This window comes from Myotis myotis, unplaced genomic scaffold, assembly GCF_014108235.1.
Source record: "Myotis myotis isolate mMyoMyo1 unplaced genomic scaffold, mMyoMyo1.p scaffold_m19_p_11, whole genome shotgun sequence".
NCBI lineage: Eukaryota > Metazoa > Chordata > Mammalia > Chiroptera > Vespertilionidae > Myotis > Myotis myotis.
This window is the reverse complement of record NW_023416315.1, coordinates 10,055,333-10,078,657: the sequence shown is the minus strand read 5'-3', so window position 1 is coordinate 10,078,657 and position 23,325 is coordinate 10,055,333. Positions and strand designations below refer to the sequence as shown.

The 23,325-nt window shown below is 42.5% G+C and overlaps 1 protein-coding gene and 1 non-coding gene across 5 annotated transcripts in view; both read left to right on the top strand.

The window, feature by feature from the left end:
* The first annotated feature begins 249 nt into the window (after nt 1–249).
* CDK13 (cyclin dependent kinase 13) overlaps nt 250–23,325 on the top strand; it is a 111,526-nt gene continuing 88,450 nt past the window's right edge. The window contains exon 1 of one of the 4 annotated variants that reach the window (XM_036327443.1): nt 250–2,066. In XM_036327443.1, the coding sequence (XP_036183336.1) occupies nt 835–2,066 (1,232 nt within the window). In that variant the 5' untranslated portion in view covers nt 250–834. The remainder of the gene's footprint in view (nt 2,067–23,325) is intronic. The other 3 variants (XM_036327445.1, XM_036327444.1, XM_036327446.1) reach the window with 3 other exon arrangements.
* On the top strand, nt 19,667–19,855 carry LOC118666695. The gene has a single exon (XR_004971038.1). It is a non-coding gene; the product is annotated as a U2 spliceosomal RNA (small nuclear RNA).

Genomic DNA, 23,325 nt, shown 5'->3' with positions numbered 1-23,325 from the left:
CTCCTCGTGGGAGGGGGGAGCGGAGGACAGGGGCAGCTCCGCCACCTCTGCTCGCGCCGGCGAAGGAAGGAGAAAGTCCGGGCTCCTACCCACCGCCACGGACTCAGAAACCCCCCCCCGCCCCCATCTCCCCGGAAACAGCCCCCCGCCCAGTTCCGCACACTCGCTGCCCCGACCGAGAGCCGTAGCCCGGTCGCCTCCGCCTCGCCCCGCCGCCCGCCCCTGCGGGCCGCAAAGTGCGCGAGGCCCTAGGCCGGGAGTTGTCAAGACCCAGCCATTGCCGAGGCGCCCGCCGTGCGTCGCCACCACCCCTGGAAGACGACGTCGACGCGGAGGAGGAGGCGGCGGCGGCGGCGGAGGCGTGTTGTTGTCTCGCCCACTCCCCTCCCCTGAACTCGCACCCAACGTCAGGGCGCGATGGAGTGAAGCGACGACGAAGGTGGTACTTCCGCGTTGCGCTGCCGGAGCCGAGCGCGGCCCAGGCCGCTCCCCAGCCCCGGGGGCACTTGGAGGACTCCGGACTCCCCCGCCGGTCGGCGCCCGCCCGGCGCATCGGCTGTTTCGGCTGCTCGGGACTAGGACGACCAGCGCGAACCGGAGCCCGGCCGCCCGGATCCCTGCTGCCCTCGGGCCTGGAGGCCGCTGCGTACCCCACGGTGACCTGGAACCCGGGGACCCGCGTCCCGACCCGGATTATCGTGGCCTGCGCGCCGCACCGCCCGGGTGCTCGGTGTCCCTCCGCCGCCGCGGTCCCGTTTCCGGCGGGAGCGATGGCCAGGATCTGACCCGGGAGGAGGCCGCACCCGCGCCGCGCTCGGCGGCGAGCCCTAGGCGATGCCGAGCAGCTCGGACACGGCGCTGGGGGGAGGCGGGGGCCTGAGCTGGGCGGAGAAGAAGTTGGAGGAACGCCGCAAGCGGAGGCGATTCCTGTCCCCTCAGCAGCCGCCGCTGCTGCTGCCGCTCCTCCAGCCGCAGCTCCTGCAACCGCCGCCGCCCCCGCCGCCTCTGCTCTTCCTGGCTGCTCCCGGCACGGCCGCCGCCGCCGCAGCCGCCGCCGCCGCCGCGGCCTCCTCCTCTTGCTTCAGCCCGGGCCCCCCTCTGGAGGTCAAGCGGCTGGCGAGAGGCAAGAGGCGCCCCGGAGGGCGGCAGAAGCGGCGCCGCGGGCCCCGCGCCGGGCAGGAGGCGGAGAAGCGCCGGGTCTTCTCGCTGCCCCAGCCGCAGCAGGACGGCGGTGGCGGTGCCAGCAGCGGCGGGGGTGTGACCCCGCTGGTGGAGTACGAGGATGTGAGCTCCCAGTCCGAGCAGGGGCTGCTGCTGGGGGGCGCCAGCGCGGCCGCGGCGGCGACGGCTGCCGGGGGGACGGGGGGCAGCGGCGGGAGTCCGGCCTCCTCCTCCGGCACCCAGCGGCGGGGGGAGGGGTCGGGGTCGGGGTCGGGGCGCCGGCCCCGCCGGGACCGCCGGCGCAGCAGCGGCCGCAGCAAGGAGCGCCACCGCGAGCACCGGCGGCGGGACGGGCAGCGCGGCGGCGGCGAGGCCTCCAAGTCCCGCAGCCGCCACAGCCACAGCGGCGAGGAGCGGGCCGAGGCCGCCAAGAGCGGCAGCAGCAGCAGCAGCGGCGGCCGCCGGAAGAGCGCCTCGGCCACGTCCAGCAGCAGCAGCGGCCGCAAGGACCGGGACCCGAAGGCTCACCGGAGCCGGACTAAGTCGTCCAAGGAGCCGCCGTCGGCCTACAAGGAGCCGCCCAAGGCCTACCGGGAGGACAAGACCGAGCCGAAGGCCTACCGGCGGCGGCAGCGGTCCCTGAGCCCCCTGGGCGGCCGGGACGACAGCCCGGTGTCGCACCGGGCCTCGCAGAGCCTGCGGAGCCGCAAGTCCCCGAGCCCGGCGGGAGGGGGCAGCAGCCCCTATTCGCGGCGGCTGGCGCGCTCCCCGAGCCCCTACAGCCGCCGCCGCTCCCCCAGCTACAGCCGCCACAGCTCGTACGAACGGGGCGGCGACGTGTCCCCCAGCCCCTACAGCAGCAGCAGCTGGCGGCGCTCCCGGAGCCCCTACAGCCCCGTCATCAGGTGAGTCGGCCGGGTTCCGGGGGGCAGGGAAAGGGGTAACGGGGCTCTGCAAAACCACCCGGGACTGAACCCCCGCTCGGGGCGCGCTTCGAGGATCCGGAGGCGTTTGGGCGCCCGTGACGCCGTGGAGGGGGCGGAGGCACAGCAACAGGTCCGGCAGAGCGTGTCTCCTCGGTGAGGGAGGTTTCCCGGGAGAGGGCAAAGCCTTAAACTTGTTGCATGGATAGGTCAACAGGTTCCTCCCAGCTGCCCTTGCTTTTTCCAGCACCGTTAGTTCGGGTAAACCCAGAGCTTGTTTAATGTGTCATACTTTTTTTGAAAGCCCTCTAAAGAGGTTTCATTGTTGAAGATTTAGGGGCTATTTATTATAAAGGAGGATTTGAGTCACGTGCTGATGTCAGGTTTAGATAGATTGTTAATGTGTCAACGATGGGAAAGCAGCTTTTCTGTAAGGTGTATTTCTTAATATGTGGAAAAAGCTTATAGTTCTAAATTCTTGAAGACAAGGAAGAAAGTTCATTTTGCGATATTTTGGGTGGTAATAGTTTCTTATGCAGTCTTTCAGTCATAATTTCAAAAAGTAGAAAAATGACAAAGACAAGATTGTTGGTGTGTTTTTTTTAAGGCTGTTGGTTTTTGATGACACCAGTTGTTAATTACGTGCAAATGTAATCTAGTTGATGTAGTCCAGTGTAACCAAGTAAATGTTCTAGTACATTCTCACGTTAACTATTATTCTGAGTTCCTATTTACACTTACTTTAAAGTAAAATACTAGTAGACCCTTAAATATTAGGATTTTTGTTTAGAAATCTTCTAAAAGGTAAATTTAACCTAGCAAAATTAGAGTAAATCTTTCATATAGCTATTCTGCCTTGCTGTATTTCTCAAAAAAAAGCGTGAGCATTGATATATAACTACCTGTCAGCACGGTGAATTATAAGGAACTTTTGAGTATTTTGCATGATCTTATATTCTTTAAGATGTCTGGAAATTCTAGGCCTCGTAATTTAGGATTTTACAGAATGACATTTGCATTGATTGTGATTTTCCTATTGGTCTTAGTTTTCTTTCAGTAATGACAAATGGATGCTTAGTACCTCTATGTACGAGTTATGTTGACTAAGTATAGTATATGTACGTGTAAAATTAGCAGATTTTTTGAAGTGCCAGCCTAGTGTTTGTAAAGATGTGATGTGAATAGAGATACAGGTATGAGTTTATCTTTAAACTAAAACAGCTGTATACATTTCATTTCTTTTTTTAAACTTTATTTTTATTGTTTAAAGTATTACAAATAGTAGTACATGTGTCTCCTTTTCTTCCCCATTGACCTTCCCCGGGCCTCCCCTACCCCCAGCACATGCCCTCACCCCCGCCCCCCCTGTCTTGTGTCCGTTGGTTATGCTTATATGCATGCATACAGGTCCTTCTGTTGATCTCTTACACCCCCTCCCCCAACACCTCCCCAGCCTTCCCGCTGTAATTTGACAGTCTGTTCGATGCTCATTTCTTCATTCTTACAGTGTTCAAGCACACTCAAAATGCTAGTTGATTGATGCTTTACGCAGACTATCAATACTGAAAAGTCATTTCACCAAATTTATTCTTTACATCTTGTAAGACCTTATATCAGTGGTTCTCAGCCTTCCTAATGCCGCGACCCTTTAATACAGTTCCTCATGTTGTGGTGACCCCCAACCATAAAATTAATTTCCTTGCTACTTCATAACTGTAATTTTGCTGCTGTTATGAATCGTCATGTAAATATCTGATATGCAGGATGTATTTTCATTGTTAAAAATTGAACATAATTAAAGCATAGTGATTAATCACAAAAGCAATGTGTAATTATATATGTGTTTTCCGATGGCCTTAGGCGACCCCCAAGGGGATCGCAACCCACAGGTTGAGAACCACTGCCTTATATTTTACTTTTAGTTAAGATATTTTAGGTTTGCCAAAAGGTTTGTGTTTTTTTTTTTTTAATTGAATTTGTTTTTGAAAATCGATTAGGCAAAATTTCAGGACTTTAGTAATTTTCAGTGTGATGTAATATTAAGAATGGATTTTATGTTTAGCAGGCTTTTTAGTTGCTGGATACTTTAGCAAGGTCCTTTATTATCTAATAGTGCTATGCATTTTGTTTATTTGATATAATAGTGGTATGTGTGATTAGGGTTATCCATATTTAGCAAGTATTTATTGAGTATATATTATATGCCAGATACTGTTCTAGGGACTGGGATATAGCAGAGAAGAAAGACAAGGTCCTTGCCCTTAGGAAACTTGCCTTCTAGAGAACCATTCATAACTGAAATATTTCGTGGTGTTTATATTGACCACTAGTATTTCTAAAAGATTGGATTTGGAATGAGCTTTAGAATATCTTGACTAACATTCCTGACAGCTGGCCATTTGGTGTGTTCCTGAATACATCTAGAGGTGGGAAGATGTTGCTTTGAAGACAGCTTATTTCATTAGATCTGGGACTCAAGTTCTAGTCTTGGTTTGCCCAGGTTTTAGCTAGATCCTTGGAGACTCAGTTTCCTAAGCTGTAACAGGAAAATACCTGTTTTGTGGTGTGTGTGTGTGTGTGTGTGTGTGTGTGTGTATGTATTTCAGGAATTAAATGAAAATTTATGTATAGAAATAGTGTAGAGTATTACAGAAATCTAATGTGGTTTAGATGTTATTGAATTATTAGAATTCTTCATATGGAAACAGAAATCCAGCTCTGTGTCAGTTCTAACCATTGCTTCAAATTTAACCCTTTGAAATGATTACAGAGCAAACCTGTATGCTACCTCTTTAAATATAAAGAGTTACTGTATCTTTTGAGTCTTCTTTTCTTGGCCCCCAAACTCATTTTTCATAAGGTATGCTATTTAGATTTTCCACATTATATCTAGTTTGTCAAATGTCCTGCTTAAAATGTGGGGCCCAGAATTTATAGCTAACATAGTTGATCGAAAAACTTAAAGATTTTTAAATATAGCAAATGTATTAATTACTGTTTAGGAACAATTAATTGGACTCACTTGTCCAGTTTAATACAAAAAGTTTTATTTATTTTTAGAATATAGTAATTGTGGTAGGTGACCCATATTGTTTAAGGAATAGACTACTGGATTGGGAGCCCCATGAAGGCAACTAGCCTGTCTTGACCACCATTATAATCCTAGTGCTAATCATAGTGTCTGACAGAAGTAGACTCAATAATTGTTGAAAGGGTAAATGAAGGGATGATGGACTTTACTGAGCATATGAAATATTCATGTGGGCCCGGATTATATAAGTATTTAATATAGACCACATGTTATGCTGCAGGAAATAAAACTTGGATCTGTTTCCAGCCACATGGAGCTTACATATTAATAAATTGTCAATGTAGATATTTTTAAGGAACTGCAAACACATTCAAAATACTAATATTGAAACCATGATTGATATTTTTCTTGGTATTAGCTCCTAGATAAACCCTCTCCATTCTATTGATACCTGCGTTACAACGGCTCTTTGCCTTTATTTGAACCTTCAGTCCTTTGCTCATGCTTTTCTTGTAGTCAGTCACTTTGTAGCTTGACTCTCCCCCCGTATAACCAGTTTACCATATTTTCTTTAATACTGGAATGTTGGAGTGTAGGAAGTCACATAGTTTTGCTGATTGCTCCTGTAATAAATATGAGGGTGCACTGAAGAGAGGGGCTGTTTAGGAAAGGTACTAAGATGAGTTTTACTATGTGCCACACGTCGATAAATATGATAAATATTTAACGTACATTCACCCCCAAAACACATGTTATCGGTAGTTGGAAACATTTCTGTTGATAGTTTGGGAAATGGAAACTCTAAAAAGTTAAGTGATTTGTTACAAGGTCAGCTTGGATTGGACTGATTCTAAAGTACATGCTGTTGGTATTATGCTGTATCAAACCTCACCTGGCATTCAAGGGAGCTGGCCACCTCACATAATAATTTGCTTTGCTAAAATTCAGTTACTGTTTGGATATTTATGTATTAATTTCAGTTTTCCTGGCCACCATTGCAACATTTGAGGATTTTAAAAAACATGTTCTTCTAAAGATTCTTTCAGCTCATTTTGTCTTTACTAATTCATAGCTTTTATGAATAGGAACTTACAAAAAACGTTTCTTAAAGACGTTAATTACTCTTAGTTATTGATTCTTGATCCGAAGTTGATCAAGTCAGATCAGGTACAATTAATACAGTACATTGTTATAAATAATTGGTTGTCTCTCTGAACCTATAGAAGTTCTATTCTACCAAGAAGTAGCAGAGTCTCCATTATGGAAAAACAATATGACCCAGTGAATCTAAAGATGGGTGGATCTAGATGTAAATAAATGAATTTATTAGTATTCACTTGCATATGATGTGGGATATCTCTATCATGGATTACTTAGTGTTTTGTCCTAAAAACCTGTGTTCTAAAATATACAAAATGAAGACATTCTAGAATTTTAAAAAAAGAAGCTCATAATGCTACTGGTTTTAATATATATTTAGTAGAAGTAAGTCATGGGTATCCTTAGATGAATGGAATTCTTAAAATGCTTTTTAAAAGCGTCAAAAGTATAGGATACTAGAATAAATGCAGAAACACTCAGAAGGGCTGTAAATTTAGGTGAACTCTCTTAAATCTCTAAACTTTTAATCACTCCTTTTGTTATTTTGCTCCTTTTTCTGACCAAATCTTACTTGACATTTGTATCTACTCAGCCCTTACCACATTTTTGTTCTAACACAAGTTATTTATCCCATTTCCATTTTTAGCTCCTTAGTTCAGCCCCCCCCCCTTTTTTTAATCGCACTTCCTGTTATTATTTCTTCCCTATTCATCTATTCTTTTATTTCTAACTAGAGGCCTGGTGCACGAAATTCGTGCACTTGTGAAGGGGGTCCCTCAGCCCATTCCGCACTAAGCCAGCAGTCGGACATCTCCCAAGGGGTTCTTAGTGTTGCCATGGAGGCGGGAGAGGCTCCCGCCACCACCACTGCACTCGCCAGCCGTGAACCCGGCTCAGGGCTTCTGACTGAGCGGTGCTCCCTCTATGGGAGTGCACTGACCACCAGGGGGCAGCTCCTGCATTGTGCGTCTGCCCCCTGGTGGTCAGTGCATGTCATAGCGACTGGTCGTTTCGCCTTTCGGTCACCTTGCATATTAGCTTTTTATTATATAGGAGGACTAGTGACCCGATGCACAGTTTCATGCACATTGAAAGGAAATTAATTAGAAGGTCGCCGGTGGGGTGGGACTGGGTGAGACAGGCCAGGCATGCCCTGGAGTGAACTTCCCACAGTCCCTCCCCAGAGTCTGGAGTGAGCGGGGTCCCTCTGGCAGGTGGGGTCCCTCGGCCTGGCCTGCGGGGGTCAGGCTGAAACCAGCTCCCTGACATCCCCCCAGGGGTCCCGGAGTGTGAGAGGGCACTCTGCAAAGTTGCTGTTGTACAGGGTGTGGAATGCAAACGCAAGTGTGCAGTAAACCAGATTCGGGGCCGACAGTGCCCCCAGCAACAACATAACCCACGGCTGAAGGTGGAATCATGCTGCCCTGCGTGGAATAGCACAGCCCTGCGAGGAATCGGGCTCCCTCCTCTCTGGTTTTGGGGTGCGTCACCCGAGAAGCGCCGCTGCCATGTCTCTGCAGCTCAGCAGATCCTGTGTTGAGTGTCTACCCTACCCCCTAGTTGTCAGTGCGTGTCGAAGCGACCGGTCAGACGAGCAGAGGGACACTTAGCATATTATCCTTTTATATATATAGATTCATTCATTATTAGAATTTTCTTAACATCATGGTTAGATGTGTCACTTTCATTATATAGAATTAAATCCAAGCTTTCTAATGCATAATCAGGTAATGTCTTTTATGATCTGGCCTCATTCTAACAGAATTCTGTTTTTAGAGGCACTTTCATTAATTTTACACTTGCTGTTCTTTTAGCTTGAAATGCCCTTTTTTCTCTTCTCTGCCTCCAGTTGCATTCAAAACCCAGCTCAAATCCCACTCCATCTTGTAACCTTTCTGCATTCATCTAGAAAAAGTTTATTCCTTTTCTTATATTCCTTGCACTTTGCTTTTTCTTTGTTATGGGGCTTAAAAAACCTATTTAATATTCTAATTACTTGGCTGGCTACATTTGTGTTTTCTCTACTAGACTGTAAGCTCCTAGAGGACAAATTCCAAAGTGTATTAGTGGTTGAATTAATTGAAATACCTTTTTTTTCTTAAAGTAAATATACTAAAATGTTTATTAGATTGAAATACCATTTTTCTCCACAGATTAATGCAAATGAATCTTTGCACAGATATCAGTTGTGTGTTTTTCTTAGTGATAATTTTCTGAGCAGACTGAATGTCAAGCTCCTATAAGCTAACTGAAAAATTGTAGCTATTTCTGAAAAACCAGTTTAAAATTAATGTTGCTTAACATTCACTATTTAAAATCATTTTATTTACTTGTTTTTTATTTTTTTAAATAACTTTATTGATTTCAGAAAGGAAGGGAGAGGAAGAGAGAGATAGAAATATCAGTGATGAGAGAGACCTCCTGGTTCATAGGTTGATGCTCAACCACTGAGCCACGCTGGCTGGGTTTAAGATCATTTTAGTTTTTTCTCGTGTACTTTTAAAATAAATATTACTGAAGTCTTTATTTTTTTGGTTTGCTTTGTTTCATACGTAGATATCTGTAAGCTTTAAAGTGGGTGTTGGAAGCAAAATGATCAGAAGTATTACTTTTTGCACTGATTTTTGTTCCTTAAATTTCTAAATTGTGCATATCTAAATTGTGGGAGAATCTTATGGTCTTAATATATTTGGAAAATAAAATGTAGATTAGAGGGTAAAATTTAGGTTAATACTGGAATTTTTATAAAGTGGAAAAGAAAAGGGTAGTGAGATAAACGGAAAGCTGAAAATAGTTACTGGGCTGTGTGCCTTCTTTTCTATTTCTTTAGTTTCAGTTGCATAGGGATACTTTCACTGAGAGGTTTTTTTTGACACTCCAAACTTAATTTATCTAACATTAAATTAATTATTTTACCTTTCTTGGAGTCATATTTTTCAGATATTGCTCGCCATTATTTTTCACTTGTTTACAAAGATAGTAGAGGCTTGTAGAAATTTTTGGTTAGTATAGAAAAGGGTAAGAGATTCAAGGTGTGTTGAGTCCAACCACTTGAGATGTTCACCCTTGATATTTTGATGAACAGTCTTCTAGACTTTTCTATGCATATGTACATAGGAACATAAGATTTTATATAAATGGGAACATACTACAATGCTGTTTTGTACCCTGTAGTACAGCTGTGGGCAAACTACGGCCCGCGGGCCGGATCCGGCCCGTTTGAAATGAATAAAACTAAAAAAAAAAAAGACCGTACCCTTTTATGTAATGATGTTTACTTTGAATTTATATTAGTTCACACAAACACTCCATGCATGCTTTTGTTCCGGCCCTCCGGTCCAGTTTAAGAACCCATTGTGGCCCTCGAGTCAAAAAGTTTGCCCACCCCTGCTGTAGTATATAGTATATTTTTATTGACTCCTAGGATTCCATTGTATTGGTGTCCTATAACTTGTTTGGTCAAGTCCATTTTGCTACTCTTAGACTGTAAGCTCCTAGGACTTATTTTTACAATGTGTTTGTATCTATTGCAAATTTTGTGTGCATTTGTCCCATAATACCTTCTAGATTAGATTTCCCAGGGGTAGAATTCTTGGGCCAAAAATGCTATGCACATTTGTAGTTTTGATAGTTCTGTCATATTGCATCTTCAGAAAGCTTTTATCAATTTGTATTTTCCAAGTATTGGAGTACCCATTTCCGCAGTCTCCACTGTCTGTGGAGTTGTCAGTTATCCCATTCCTGTTTTCAGTTGCATTTCTTTAAAATCTAGTAATGCTAAATTTATTTTCATCTATTTTTTGGTTCTTATATCTTGATTTTTGTTAGTTTTCTTATTAGCTTTTAAGAGCCTTTTTTGTATTAGAGATATTAACTGGTTATTTTGTGTGTGTGTGTGTGTGTGTGTGCGTGCACGCGCATGGCTTTAATTAGCAAGTATTTTTCATGAGTTGTCTTTTGTCTTTTAACGTTGTTTATGTTTTAAGAAGTTTTTGATTTGTCTATGTGTGTGCAAGTGTTTTAAGAGGTAGTTGTTTCTCCCAGACAGCTATGCTTAAAGTAATATTTATCTTTTCTCCCTCCCCACTTCGAATAAATTGTTTGTTCTGTTGGTGCTTTTGCAGTGGTTTCTAGTCCACTCTGATTTAGTTTAAAACTTCTTAATTTATGGATCTTCTTATTGTTGGATCTGCATGCTTTGGGTCTTGATTCTTCAAGCTCCTACCGTTTTCTGCATTGAAATTAATCTTAAAATACCACTTTGATTCTGTCATTTTCCTATAAAACATATTTACAGATTCAAATTTTTCTTCTTTAAAATATATTTTTATTGATTTCAGAGAGGAAGGGAGAGAGAGGTAGAAACATCAGTGATGAGAGAGAATCATTGATTGACTGCCTCCTGCACACCCCTCACTGGGGATCGAGCCTGCAACCTGGGCATGTGCCCTGATAGGAATCAAACCATGATCTTCTGGTTCATAGGTCGATGTCTACCACTGAGCCATGCCAGCCAGGCCAGATTCAAATTCTTGTATTGGGTATTTAAGGTTCCCCACCCAAGACTCACCCAAATTACCCTTACTTCTTATATACTAGAGGCCTGGTGCACAGGATTCATGCACTGCTGGGGGGCTTGGCCTGCCGGGATTGGCCTTCTGTTGGAGCACTTGCCCTCTGAGCGGTTGCTCTTGCAGTGGTAGCAGCCACTCATCCCGGTCAGCCAAGCAGCACCCCATTGTGGGAGTGCACTGACCACCAGGGGGCAGCTCCTGCATTGAGCGTCTGCACTCTGGTGGTCAGTGCACATCATAGCAACTGGTTGACCTGTCGTCTGGTCATTCTGCCGTTTGGTTGCGGGGCTTTTTTTTTTTTTTTTTTAAATATATTCTTATTGATTTTTTTACAGAGAGGAAGGGAGAGGGATAGAGAGCTAGAAACATTGATGAGAGAGAAACATTGACCAGCCACCTCCTGCACACACCCCACTGGGGATGTGTGGTTGCTGGGCTTTTATTATATTGGATGTTGATTACAGTACAAACTGGACTCCTTAATATTTTCCTTTCTTTAATTGTTTTTTTTTAAGGAGGAGATAAGATGCATTTATAGAATAGAATTCATTTGTGAATAGAATTTTTCTCCCTGCCCCTTATTATATGCCACTCAGTTGTCTCATATTGGTCTAGTGTTCTTTATTTAAATAAAAGCAAATATGAATATATGTTCTTATTTCCCTTCCTACTTTTTTATACAAAAGGCAGCACATTACATAACTTTTCTGTAACTTGCTTTTTGTCCTTAACAGTATGACCTGGGACCTTTCTATGTTGGTACAGGAAGAGTGTGGGAAGAGCTCAGGAGATTTATCTCAGTGCAGTGGCAGATGCAATGGTGTGAGCGCACCCCGCCTATACAAGCTTCCTCGGCACACCGGGAAGTGGCAGCGCCCGCCTGAGCAAGCCCCCTAGAGCCCCTACATAGTACCCTGATCTTTCCTACTATTGGCTGCCCTAAGGATTGTGTAAACTTCTGATTGGTCCAAAATGTTACATATATTGCTGCACTTACACAATAAACTTAGATCTGCGTCACTGAACCTGGTCTCCGGAATCAGGCATGCTTCATTAGGACTCCGTCGGCCTCACCCCCGCGGGACCCCCTGCTTCAGAAGAGTTCCCTTATTCTTATATTCCAAAGGTGCATAGTATTCCATTGTGTGAATGACTGCCTCCTAGTTTATGGAACCAGTCCCTTACAAATGGAAATTTTAGTTGTTTTCAGTATTTGCTGTTACAAGCAATACTTCAATGAGCAAAAGCAGCTTTTTAAAAGGATTGCACAGCACTGCATATGCTACCTTTTTTCCTTTTTATTGACTTTATTAGAATGACACTGGTTAGAATTCTGTAGGTTTCAGATGCACAATTCTATAACATCATCTGTCCACTGTATCATGTATTCACCACTTCAGTCAAGTCTCTGTACATCACCATTTATCCCCCCATACCCTCTCCCATCTCTCCCTATCCCCCTCACAATCACTATACTGTTGTCTGTGTCCATGAGTTTTTTTCTCCTTTTTGCTCAATCCCTTCACCACTTCATATGCTATTTAAAGTGAGATTATTATTTTTCAGTCTTAGAATGCTGGTTGGTTTTATTGGTTGATAAATTCCCAATCATTGGTATTCATGAATGAAACATTGATGGTAGGACTGACATCCCTTCGTAATTAAAGTATCATTAATTTGCCCCATGGAGGCTTATTGCTCTATCTTAAGTTTATCTATATCATAAAAGCCCAGTGACCGTTACAGCGGAACAACCAAAATGACAGGTCGCAATGACGCGCAGGCCGCAAGGGCCGCTGCTGCTGAGCCCAAGGGCCCCAGGGCCAGTTGTGCAGCTGTTGCCAAGGCGCTGGTAAAGAAGAACGCGAAGGTGGCCAGCGTGAGTGCACAGCTTGAGATGAAGGCTCGGTGGGACGAATTCAATCAGCTGGGCACCGAGATGATCATCACCAAGGCTGGCAGGTCAGGGCGCCCCTCTCCCCGCTGTGACCCTCCCCACATGGCTCCAGTCTCGGGCAGCGGGCTTTGGCCCAATCCACGTGAGCGAGACTGACAAGCGGGGTGGGGGCACGGCCTGGCCACCTGTGGGTCCCTCTTAACGCGGGCCAGCTCCTTTGCTGTCTGAGTCCTGGCTCTAGTGACAGCCACCTGGCGTGCCAGGCTGGAGGGTACTGCTTGGGAGGCCAGGAAGGCAATGGAGAGAAACCCTGTGGACCTGCCGCCCAACCAGCAGCCCAGGGCCTGGCACCACCAGAAAAAGACTGGCTCAGAGCACACTGAGCTTGGGGGGAAGGCAGCCGCCTGTGAGGGGCCTTGTCACCAGCTGGCTTCTGGTGGATCCCGCCTCAAAGGAAACTCAGTTTTGGTTCCTTAGTTCAATCTATCCTGGCTAAAGAGGAGCAGCTGGGCATATTTTAGGGGAGAATTAAGACTCTAAAACAGTGTGTTCTGTTCTGTGGAGATTGCTACCCAGTTGTCTTAGGCCTAAATTCTGGGTGATTGTGGGGCCTGGCTCTGCCACTGGGGCCCACGTCTTCCAATTAGCCTCTATTTGTTGTAAGGGCTCAAAGAGAAGAAGGGGAACAAGTTTTTTGTTTGTTTTTTTAAAATATATTTTATTGAAATTTTACAGAGAGGAAGGGAGAGGGAGAGAGAGTTAGAAACATCGATGAGAGAGAAAACATCAATCAGCTGCCTCCTGCACACCCCCATTGGGGATGTGCCCGCAACCAAGGTACATGCCCTTGACCGGAATCGAACCTGGGACCTTTCAGTCTGTAGGCCGACGCTCTATCCACTGAGCCAAACCGGTTAGGGCGGAACAAGTTTTTTTGATGCAATGGATTTGACCAACAGACAAAAGCGAGTGCTGGGCTGTGTCTAATGTACACACAGAGACCAGCTCTGAGTCCGCCTGGCCAGAGGGAGTTCAGGGTCTGTTTGTAGAGTCTTCTGGTGGTTTCTGTTTCCTTGCTGAGGCCATCCTCCCTGGAAAGCCTGGGGCCCATGCTCAGCTCTAGCTCAGTGGGTCTTTTCCAGGCCCCTCCCCCAGGATGGCCCCACCCCCTATCCGCCTGACCCGACCCCACCTGTGCACAAATTTGTGCACTGGGCCTCTAGTATAATAATAAAAACTTTGGAAATTTTAATAGTGAAAGCTTCTTAAAGCCCTTTGCTCAAGAAGTCTGAATCATTGATCACTGACATTTCTGTCATGGCAGCTGTAGAGCAAGTTAACATAATAAAAGTGAATAAGGTAAATTCCACTTCAGGTTCTTTTGTGTTTTGTTTGTTTGTTTGACCCATCCCTCCGCCCCCTCCCTTCTGGTAACCATCCAGCTTGTTCTCTATTTCTATGGGTCTAAACTTCTTACTATTTTAAAAAGCGTGGAATTGTAACCCTCTGTACTGTAGTTTATGCTCTTGACTCAGTTAGCCAATCCTCTTGTCCATTCTTCCAGCTATAGTTCAGTTGACATTGAAGAAGCCTTCATTAATCTCATCCAGAAGTGATTTCTCTTAATTTCTTTAGCACTGAGATAACTTTTTTTTAATATATTTTTTATTGATTAAGATATTACATATGTGTCCTTGTCCCCACGTTACCCTCTACCCCCCCGCGCCCCCCCCCCGCTCATGCCCTCACCCCCCCCCCCCCCTCCCGTTGTCCGTGTCCATTGGTTAGGCCTATATGCTTGCATATAAGTCCTTTGGTTGATCTTTCCCCCTTACCCCTTCCCTCCAAGGCCCGACAGTCCAATCAATGCCTCTCCATCTCTGGATCAGTCCTTGTTCATCAGTTTATGTTGTTCGTTATATTCCACAAATGAGTGAGATACTGTGGTATTTATCCGCTCTCCAGTTCCATCCATGCTGTGGCAAATGGTAAGAGTTCCTTTTTCTTCTTCCTCTTCTTAAAGAACACCTTTCAGCATTTCATATAATGCTGGTTTGGTGGTGATGAACTCCTTTAGCTTTTTCTTATCTGTGAAGCTCTTTATCTGACCTTCTATTCTGAATGATAGCTTTGCTGGATAAAGTAATCTTGGTTGCAGGTTCTTGCTATTCATCAGTTTGAATATTTCTTGCCACTCTCTTCTGGCCTGCATGGTTTCTGTTGAGAAATCAGCTGACAGTCGTATGGGTACTCCCTTGTAGGTAACTGACTGTTTTTCTCTTGCTGCTTTTAAGATTCTCTCTTTATCTTTTGCTCTTGGCATTTTAATTATGATGTGTCTTGGTGTGGTCCTCTTTGGATTCCTTTTGTTTGGGGTTCTCTGCGCTTCCTGGACTTGTAAGTCCATTTCTTTCACCAGGTAGGGGAAGTTTTCTGTCATTATTTCTTCAAATAGGTTTTCAATATCTTGCCCTCTCTCTCCTTCTGGTACCCCTATAATTCTGATGTTGGTACGCTTGAAGTTGTCCCAGAGGTTCCTTACACTATCTTCATATTTTTGGAATCTCTTTTCTTTTTTCTTTTTCGGTTGGGTATTTTTTGTTTCTTTGTATTTCAGATCTTTGACTTGATTCTTGGGATCCTCTTGTCTGCTGTTGGATCTCTGTAAATTATTCTTTATTTCAGTCAGTGTATGCTTAATTTCTAGTTGGTCCTTTTTCACGTCCTCCATGGTCTCACTATACTTATTGAGGGATTCATTAAATTTATCGGCAGTTTCCATAAAATTCTTGAAAAACCTTATAAACGTGGCCTTGAACTCTATATCCAGTCGTTTGCTTTCCTCCATTTCTGCCATTTGTGACCTGTTTCTTTGTCTCCGCATTTTGGCTGCTTCCCTGTGTTGATAGAGTGGCCCTGCGTGCCAGGTGTCTTGTAGGGCCCAGTGGCTCAGCCTCCCCAGTTACCCGAGGTGGACACTCTTGGTGCACTCTTGGTGCCTTGGTTGTTGTAGGATCACTGGGAGGAATTGACCTCCAGGCCAATTGGCTGTGAGAATCAGCTGTGTCTGAAGTGGGAGAACTTCTGTAGCACTGAGATAACTTTTATGAATACTTATTATATCCAGATTATATTAGAGTTGTCCCTCCTCCTTCTTAGATATATATAGGATGTTTCAGTAATTCATTAAAAAAACAATCACAAATCAGTTATATTGAGGTATGATTTATATACAATATGATTCATCAATATTAATTGTATAATTGAGTGGATTTTGACAAAGATACACTTGTGTAACCACCACCACAATCATGATAAAAAGAACATTTCCAGCCCCAGCTCCAGATGTTTCATGTATCCCTTTCATTCTGTCCCCTCCTTCTACCTGTGGTCCTTGGCAACAACTGATCTATTTTCCATCACATTACTTTGATCTTCCTTGAACTTTATATAAATGGAATAACATGGTATGTATGTGTGTGTGTGTTTTTAATCCTAATACTCGAAGATATGTTTTTATTGATTTTAGAGAGAAAAGAAGAGGGCGGCGGGGTGAGAGAGAAACTGATCGTAAGCACCACAATCAGAGATCAAACCCGAAACCTTTTTGGTGTATGGGACAATGCACCAACTAACTGAGCCACCCAGCCATGGCCATAGTATGTAGTTTTCATTGTCTACCTTCACTTAACATGGTTTTGAGGTTCATCAGTGTTGCATGTTCAGGTGTTTTGTTCCTTTTTATTGGTGAGTAATACTCCACTTATGGACATACCATTAATTTGCTTATTCATTCACCAAATTGAACATTTCGAGTTATTTTCAGTTTTGGGCTGAACAAAGCTGCTGTGAACATAGGAATACAGGTCTTGTTTTTGTTACTTGAACATTACAGTTGCTTCACGTCCTCACCAAGACTTCAGTTTATGTCAGTCTTTGATTTTAGCTATTGTAGTAGATGAGTAGTGGCATATCATTGTGGTTTTACTGGCAATTCCCTAATGACTAACAATGTTGAGCATCTTTCCATATGCCTATTGGCTTTTCATATCTTTTGTGAAGTGTCTTAAAATTTTTGTCCATATTCTTCATGAATTTTATTGTCTTACTAAATTGTAAGAATTCTGTACATATTCTGTAAACAAGCTCCTTGTCAGACATATGTTTTGCAAATGTTTTTTTTTCTCAATCTGTGGCTTGCCTTAATTTCAAAGAGCAAAGGTTTTCAATTTTGATGAAATCCAATTTAGTAGTTTTTCTTCTATAACGTGCTTTTTGTAGCCCCCCTTAAAAAAACAAAAAAAACAAAAAACTTTGCCTATCTCATGGTCACACAGTTTTTCTCCTTGTTTTAAAGTATATCTCTTCAATTTATCAGTCTACTTTCATGCATAGTATGACATTACAAAAGTATACTTGCACTTTCTTCTTCTCTAATACTATTCTTGTCATGCTTTATTTCTACATATGTATGACTTATGCATGTTATATATACATGAAATTTAAAAATGAGAAAAGTTTCTTTTGTAAACACTTTCTCATTTCTTTGTGCACATTCAGACTTTGATGTAGTATTTTCTTCTGTCAAAAGGAATGGCTTTTAACATTTCTTACAATGTAGGTCTGCTGTTTTGTTTGTCTGAAAACCTCCATTTTGAAAGATATTTTTGCTGGGTATGGAGTTCTACATGTACTTTTTATCCCTTAGTACTTTGATTCTGGCTTGACGACTATTTTCATATTTTGTTTTTACTTTAGCTACTAGATTGTAAGTCCCATGAGGTTCTTTTTAAATCTTGTCTTTTAAGCACTGACACAGCGTATGATAGATAGTAGGTACCCGGAAAATGATGTTAAAGTGATTTAGATAAGAAAACATCCAGAAACTCAGAATTTAAAAAAATATATATTTTCATTGATTTCAAAAAGGAAGGGAGAGGGATGGAGAGATAGAGACAATGATGAGAGAGAATCATTGATCGGCTGTCCCCTGTACACCCCTTACTGGGGGTTGAGCCTGCAACCTGGGCATGTGCCTGATTGGGAATTGAACCGTGACCTCCTGGTTCATGGGTCGATGCTCAATCACCTAGCTACACTGGCTGGCAAACCTCAGAATTTAAAAAAAAATCCTGTTGATATTAACAGGGTCCAGTGTTGGCCTATGAATAAATTCATAATAACTAGGCTGGACTAATCAAAAGTATGTGTCTTTGGGCAAATCAAGTATTACGCTCTTCCTCTACTCCTCGCCATCTTTTTCTTGAGCAAAACATGAAGACATGCGCAGAGTTTATGCTCAGTGAATTAGAACTTGTTTAGCTGAGCCACTCTGTAAAAAGTCAGCCATGTGTCTTTCATTTTTTTTAACTTTTAGTGTTGTGTAAGGAACATATAGGAAAGGAAGTATACTTTTAGAACAGCAAAAAACATTTTAATTTTGTTACTTTTTTCTAGTTTTAAAAATAACGCCTTTTTTTGAGATATAATTCACACACCCCATGCAATTTACTCTAATTTTAAGTGATACTATCATTGGTCTTTAGTATATTTACAGAGTTGTACAGCCATCATCACTAATTTTAGAACATATTAATCACCCCCTCCCCCCAAAAACACACACACAAAACTCCACCTGTTAGTAATCACTCCCCATTTGTACCTCTTGCAGCACCTGGCAACTACTTTCAGTCTTTATGGATTTGCCTATTCTGGACATCCTATATAATAAAAGGCTAATATGCAAATTGACCGAACGGTGGAACAACTGGTTGCTATGATGCACACTGACCACCAGGAGACAGATGCTCAATGCAGGAGCTTACCCTAGCCCGCAGGCCCCAGGCCATCCAAGGCGGGTGCCAGCGGGAGCCCCCAGATTGCCCTGCAAGTCGCCCCACAGATTGGCCCTGATCACCAGCCAGGCCTTGGGAACCCTACCTGTGCATGAATTTCATTCACCGGGCCTCTAATTTCATATAAATGGAATTATACAGTTTATGCTCTTTTTTTTTACTCAAGCATAAGGTTTTTAAGACTCATTTATGTTGTATTATTTATCAATACTTCATTCCTTTTTATGGCAAGTATTATTCCATTGTATGGATATATTGCATTTTATTGTTAGTTGATGGACATTTGGGCTGTTTCCACATTTTGGCTATTATGAATTATGCTTCCGTGAACATTTATGTATAGTTTATTTTTCTTGGGCATATACCTAGGAATGGAATTTTGGGTTGTATGGTAAATCTATGTTTAACATTTTAAGGAACTGCCGAACTGTTTTCAAAGGCTGCATCATTTTTATATTCTGACCAGTAATATATGAAGATTCTGATTTCTTCATATCCTTGGCATTAGTTGCCTTTTTTATTATTATCCTGGAGTTTAAAATGGTATCTCATTATGACTAACGATGTTGAGCATCTTTTCATGTGTTAATTTATATATCTTTTGGAGGGAAATATTCATTCAGATCCTTTACTTATTTTAAAATTGGTTTTTCTTCTTATTGTTGAATCTTACGAATTCCTAATATACTCTGGGTACAAATCTCTTACATGACTTGTAGCATTCCTCCTCCTAGAGAGAGGAATTCTTGTATTCAGGAGAGTCAATTTTAATTTAATACAAAGAAGTGGAGTCTTCCCCAGGTGATTTGTTCATAACCATTTCGGCCATTCTAATAGTGTAACATTGAACAAGTCATTTAGCTTCTGAGTCATTGTTTCTGGACTCAAAAGAAGAAAAGAAAGAAGTTCTAGGGTGAGGTGTCAACAAAATCAAATGACCACTATCTGTTAAATGGGTAATTATCCAGTAGAAAAAAGCAAGGGCTTAGAAATTATACAGATATGGATTTAGGTGCTTTTGTAGCAGAGTTATAATAAGCATTTCCATTAACTTACCTTTTTTGAACTTTGGTCTTTCTTGTAAAATGGGATGAATAATGCCTACCTAATTAAAAAACAACTTGATCACTTCTCGGCCTTTTGGCTAAGATCAAGTGTAGTATCTTCTTATCAGTTTAACATCTGATACGTCCTCTATCTGAGAACATTATATTAAATGTATTTTTGGAATAGGGAGATGGAATAGGAGCTTGCTCTGTCCACTCCACGCATTGACCCAGTATTGCAGTACCTCTGGGAACAGTGCACCAAGGGGGAAAAACAAACAAACTCAAAACAACCCAAGTACTATGAATAAAGGAGCAGTTAAAATAAATTGTGGTACAGGTACTTAATTTGCAAATACTTTCTCCCATTGTATCCCTTTGATGATGTCCATTAAAGCACAAAAGTTTTAAATTTTGTTGAAGTTCACTTTGTTTTTTTCTTTTATTTATGCCTTGGTGTCATATTAAAGAAGGCTTTGCCTAACTGAAGGTCACAAATATCTATATTTTCTTCTAAGAGTTTTACAGTTTAAGCTTTTACATCTTGGTCTTTGATCTGTTTAGAGTTAATTTTTTGTATGATGAAAGAGGTCCAACTTCATTCTTTTGCATGTGGATATTTAGTTGTCCCAGTTGTTAAAAAGACAATTTTTTCTCCATTGGCATTCTTAAAAAAAAAAAAAAGTAATTTGTTGTTGACAGTAATACAGATGTCCCCCATTTCACACTCCTCCCCCTCCACTCAGCCCCTACTCCACTGCAGACCTTCAGCACTATTTTCTGTGTCCATGAGCTATACATATACAATAAAACCTCGATGTAACAGGCTAATTTGGGCTAGGGAGTATCTGTTAAGGCGAAAGTCCATCATAAAGTGGGTTTTCTGAATGGGTACGTTAAAAATGGATAAATTAGTTTATCTGTTTTTACTTATGCCAACACATTTGTGTAATTAAAGTTAAGCATGTATGAAAAGTTTAATTTCACAGAAGAGTTTTCTATATGTATTACTGTAATTTTAAAATCTACTGAATTTAAATGCATGCATTCACCAGTAACCTCTAGTAAACAAATGCACACAGCTGGGGCATGACTTAGAGCCCAGCTGGGCAAAACTGCTGCAGAAAGTTCCACTAGAAACAACAGAACCAATTACTGAGGGATGTAGTGTGATCACCTGCTAATCATTCTCTGAACATTGCTTGAGAGCAGTGACTCTTGGATTTAAATATGTAGACTTCTAGGTACCCAGTGCAGGAATTCATGCACCTTGAAAGGAACTGTGGGCCATGAGGCTGTGGTGAGCACAGGGGCGGGTTTTGGCCCATCCTCCATGCCCCCACCTGGCCCCTCCTGTCATGGCTCCCAGTCCCGTCTGCCGGCAGCTCCATTCCCACCACTACTGCACCCACACCCCGAGGGTGCTGGCCCTGCTCGCACCTGCTGAAGGCATGGTGCAAGTGGGGCTGGAGCCGTTAGTGGGTACAAGTGGTGGTTGCTGCCCTGATCGCCCCTCAGGAGCAGGAGGAGGTGGAGAAGCCCGCAGGGGCGATTGGGACCAGCGCTGGGCGCTGGCAGCAGGTGAGAGTGCCGGGCGGGACTGTGGTGCACGGGAGCAAAGAATTTTCAGTAACCACCAGAGGCTTGCCCTGATGACAGTGACCAATGCCCCACCTTGGTCTGGTGCCCCCACTCACCTGCTCCACCATCCCGTCACAGCCGACGCCCACCATGTTTCACACTCTGCCGCCTGCTGCCAATGCCCGCATGTTCTGCATGCGCCCCCGGTGGTCAGCACACATCATAATGACTGGTTGTTCAGTCTATTTGCAAATTAGAGTTTTATGTATATAGATAGTTGTAGAAATATAATATATAGTTGTAGAAATATAATATTAATTTATGTCAGTGAAATTACTACAGTGTTTTTTCCAACATGTGGCCTATTTGCTAAAATGTATTAAAAATAACAGTGAGCTAACAAAAAACTCTGATAATTTAATTATAAGCAAATCTTAACTAAAAGCATTTTAAAATGAACAGGGTTATAATTTTCACATATGACATATGGACTGGGAATTTTGTCCATTAAATCCGAAGTCTGTTAAAATGAGACCCCCAAAATCGAGGGTTTACTGTACCACACATTCTTGATTATTCTGCCTTTATAGTGATTTTGAAACAAGAAGGGAGTCTTTGAATTTTATTCTTTTTTTTAAATATGTTTTATGGATTTTTTACAGAGAGGAAGGGAGAGGAATAGAGAGTTAGAAACATTGATGAGAGAAAAACATCAATCAGCTGCCTCCTGCACACCCCCCACTGGGGATGTGCCCGCAACCAAGGTACATGCCCTTGACTGGAATCGAACCTGGGACCTTTCAGTCCACAGGGTGACGCTCTATCCACTGAGCAAAAGCAGTTAGGCTGAATTTTATTCTTTTATTTATTTATTTATTATTTTTTTAAAATATATTTTATTGATTTTTTACAGAGAGGAAGGGAGAGAGATAGTTAGAAACGTCGATGAGAGAGAAACATCGATCAGCTGCCTCCTGCACATCTCCCACTGGGAATGTGCCCGCAACCAAGGTACATGCCCTTGACCGGAATCGAACCTGGGACCTTTCAGTCCGTAGGCCGACGCTCTATCCACTGAGCCAAACCGGTTTCGGCAGAATTTTATTCTTTTAGATTGCTTGACTTTTTTTAATTTGGTGTGGGGGCTGCATTTCCATGTGAATTTTAGGATCACCTTGCCAGTTTGTGCAAAGAAGGTAGCTGAGACTTTTGTAAGGATTGCATTGAATCTGTTGATCAACATGAGAATATTGACATTTTAATAATGTTAAATCATCTAATATATGAACATGAAATTTCTTTCCATTTAATTACGGTTTCCTTTATATTTTCCATTGTGTTTTGAAGTTTTCAGAGTACAATACTCGCACTTTTGTTAAATTTATTCCTGGGTTTCTTGTTAAGCCTATTGTAAATAGGAGTTTTTTTGGTAATTTCATTTTGATTGTTCATTGCTAGTGTATAGAACTACAATAGATTTTTCTATATTTTTCATTTTTCCTTCCATTTTCCTGACTTGTTTCTTAGTCCTAATAGTTTGTTAGTAGATTCCTTCAGATTTTCTATATACAAGATTAAGTCATCTCCAGAGATAGTTTCACCTTTTTTCCCCCCTCAGTATTGGATTCTTTTATTTTTGTCTTATCTAATTGAAATGGCTAGAATCTCAAGTACAGTATTGAATTGAAGTGGTGAGATTGGACTTCCTTGTCCTGTTCCTGATCATATAGAAAATGTATTCAGTTTTTCTCCACAAAATGATAGCTGTGAAGTTTTCAGAAATGCCTAATTTTATTTTTTTATGAAATTATTTCACACAGAGTCTAATTTTTGCTGTAAAAACAATTCTGGGTGTTTTGGTTGACCTTAAACATGAGCCTGTGTAATTATCCATTACTATCCTAGAGGCTAGGAAATAAAGAAATCTTCTATTTGTTATGAAAAATATATGCATAATGTTGGTAGTATTTTCTTTATTTAGCTAGTATTACTAAAAGCATTCTGATTTTCTAGATTTAATTATTTGAAGTTAAGCAGTTGTAGTAGTGGGGTAAGAATAAATCTGTACACCTTTTTAATTTTAATTTATACTATATGTTTTGGTTTATAGTAATTTTCAGTGGTGTTTATCTTTAAAATTTTCTGTATTTTTTTTT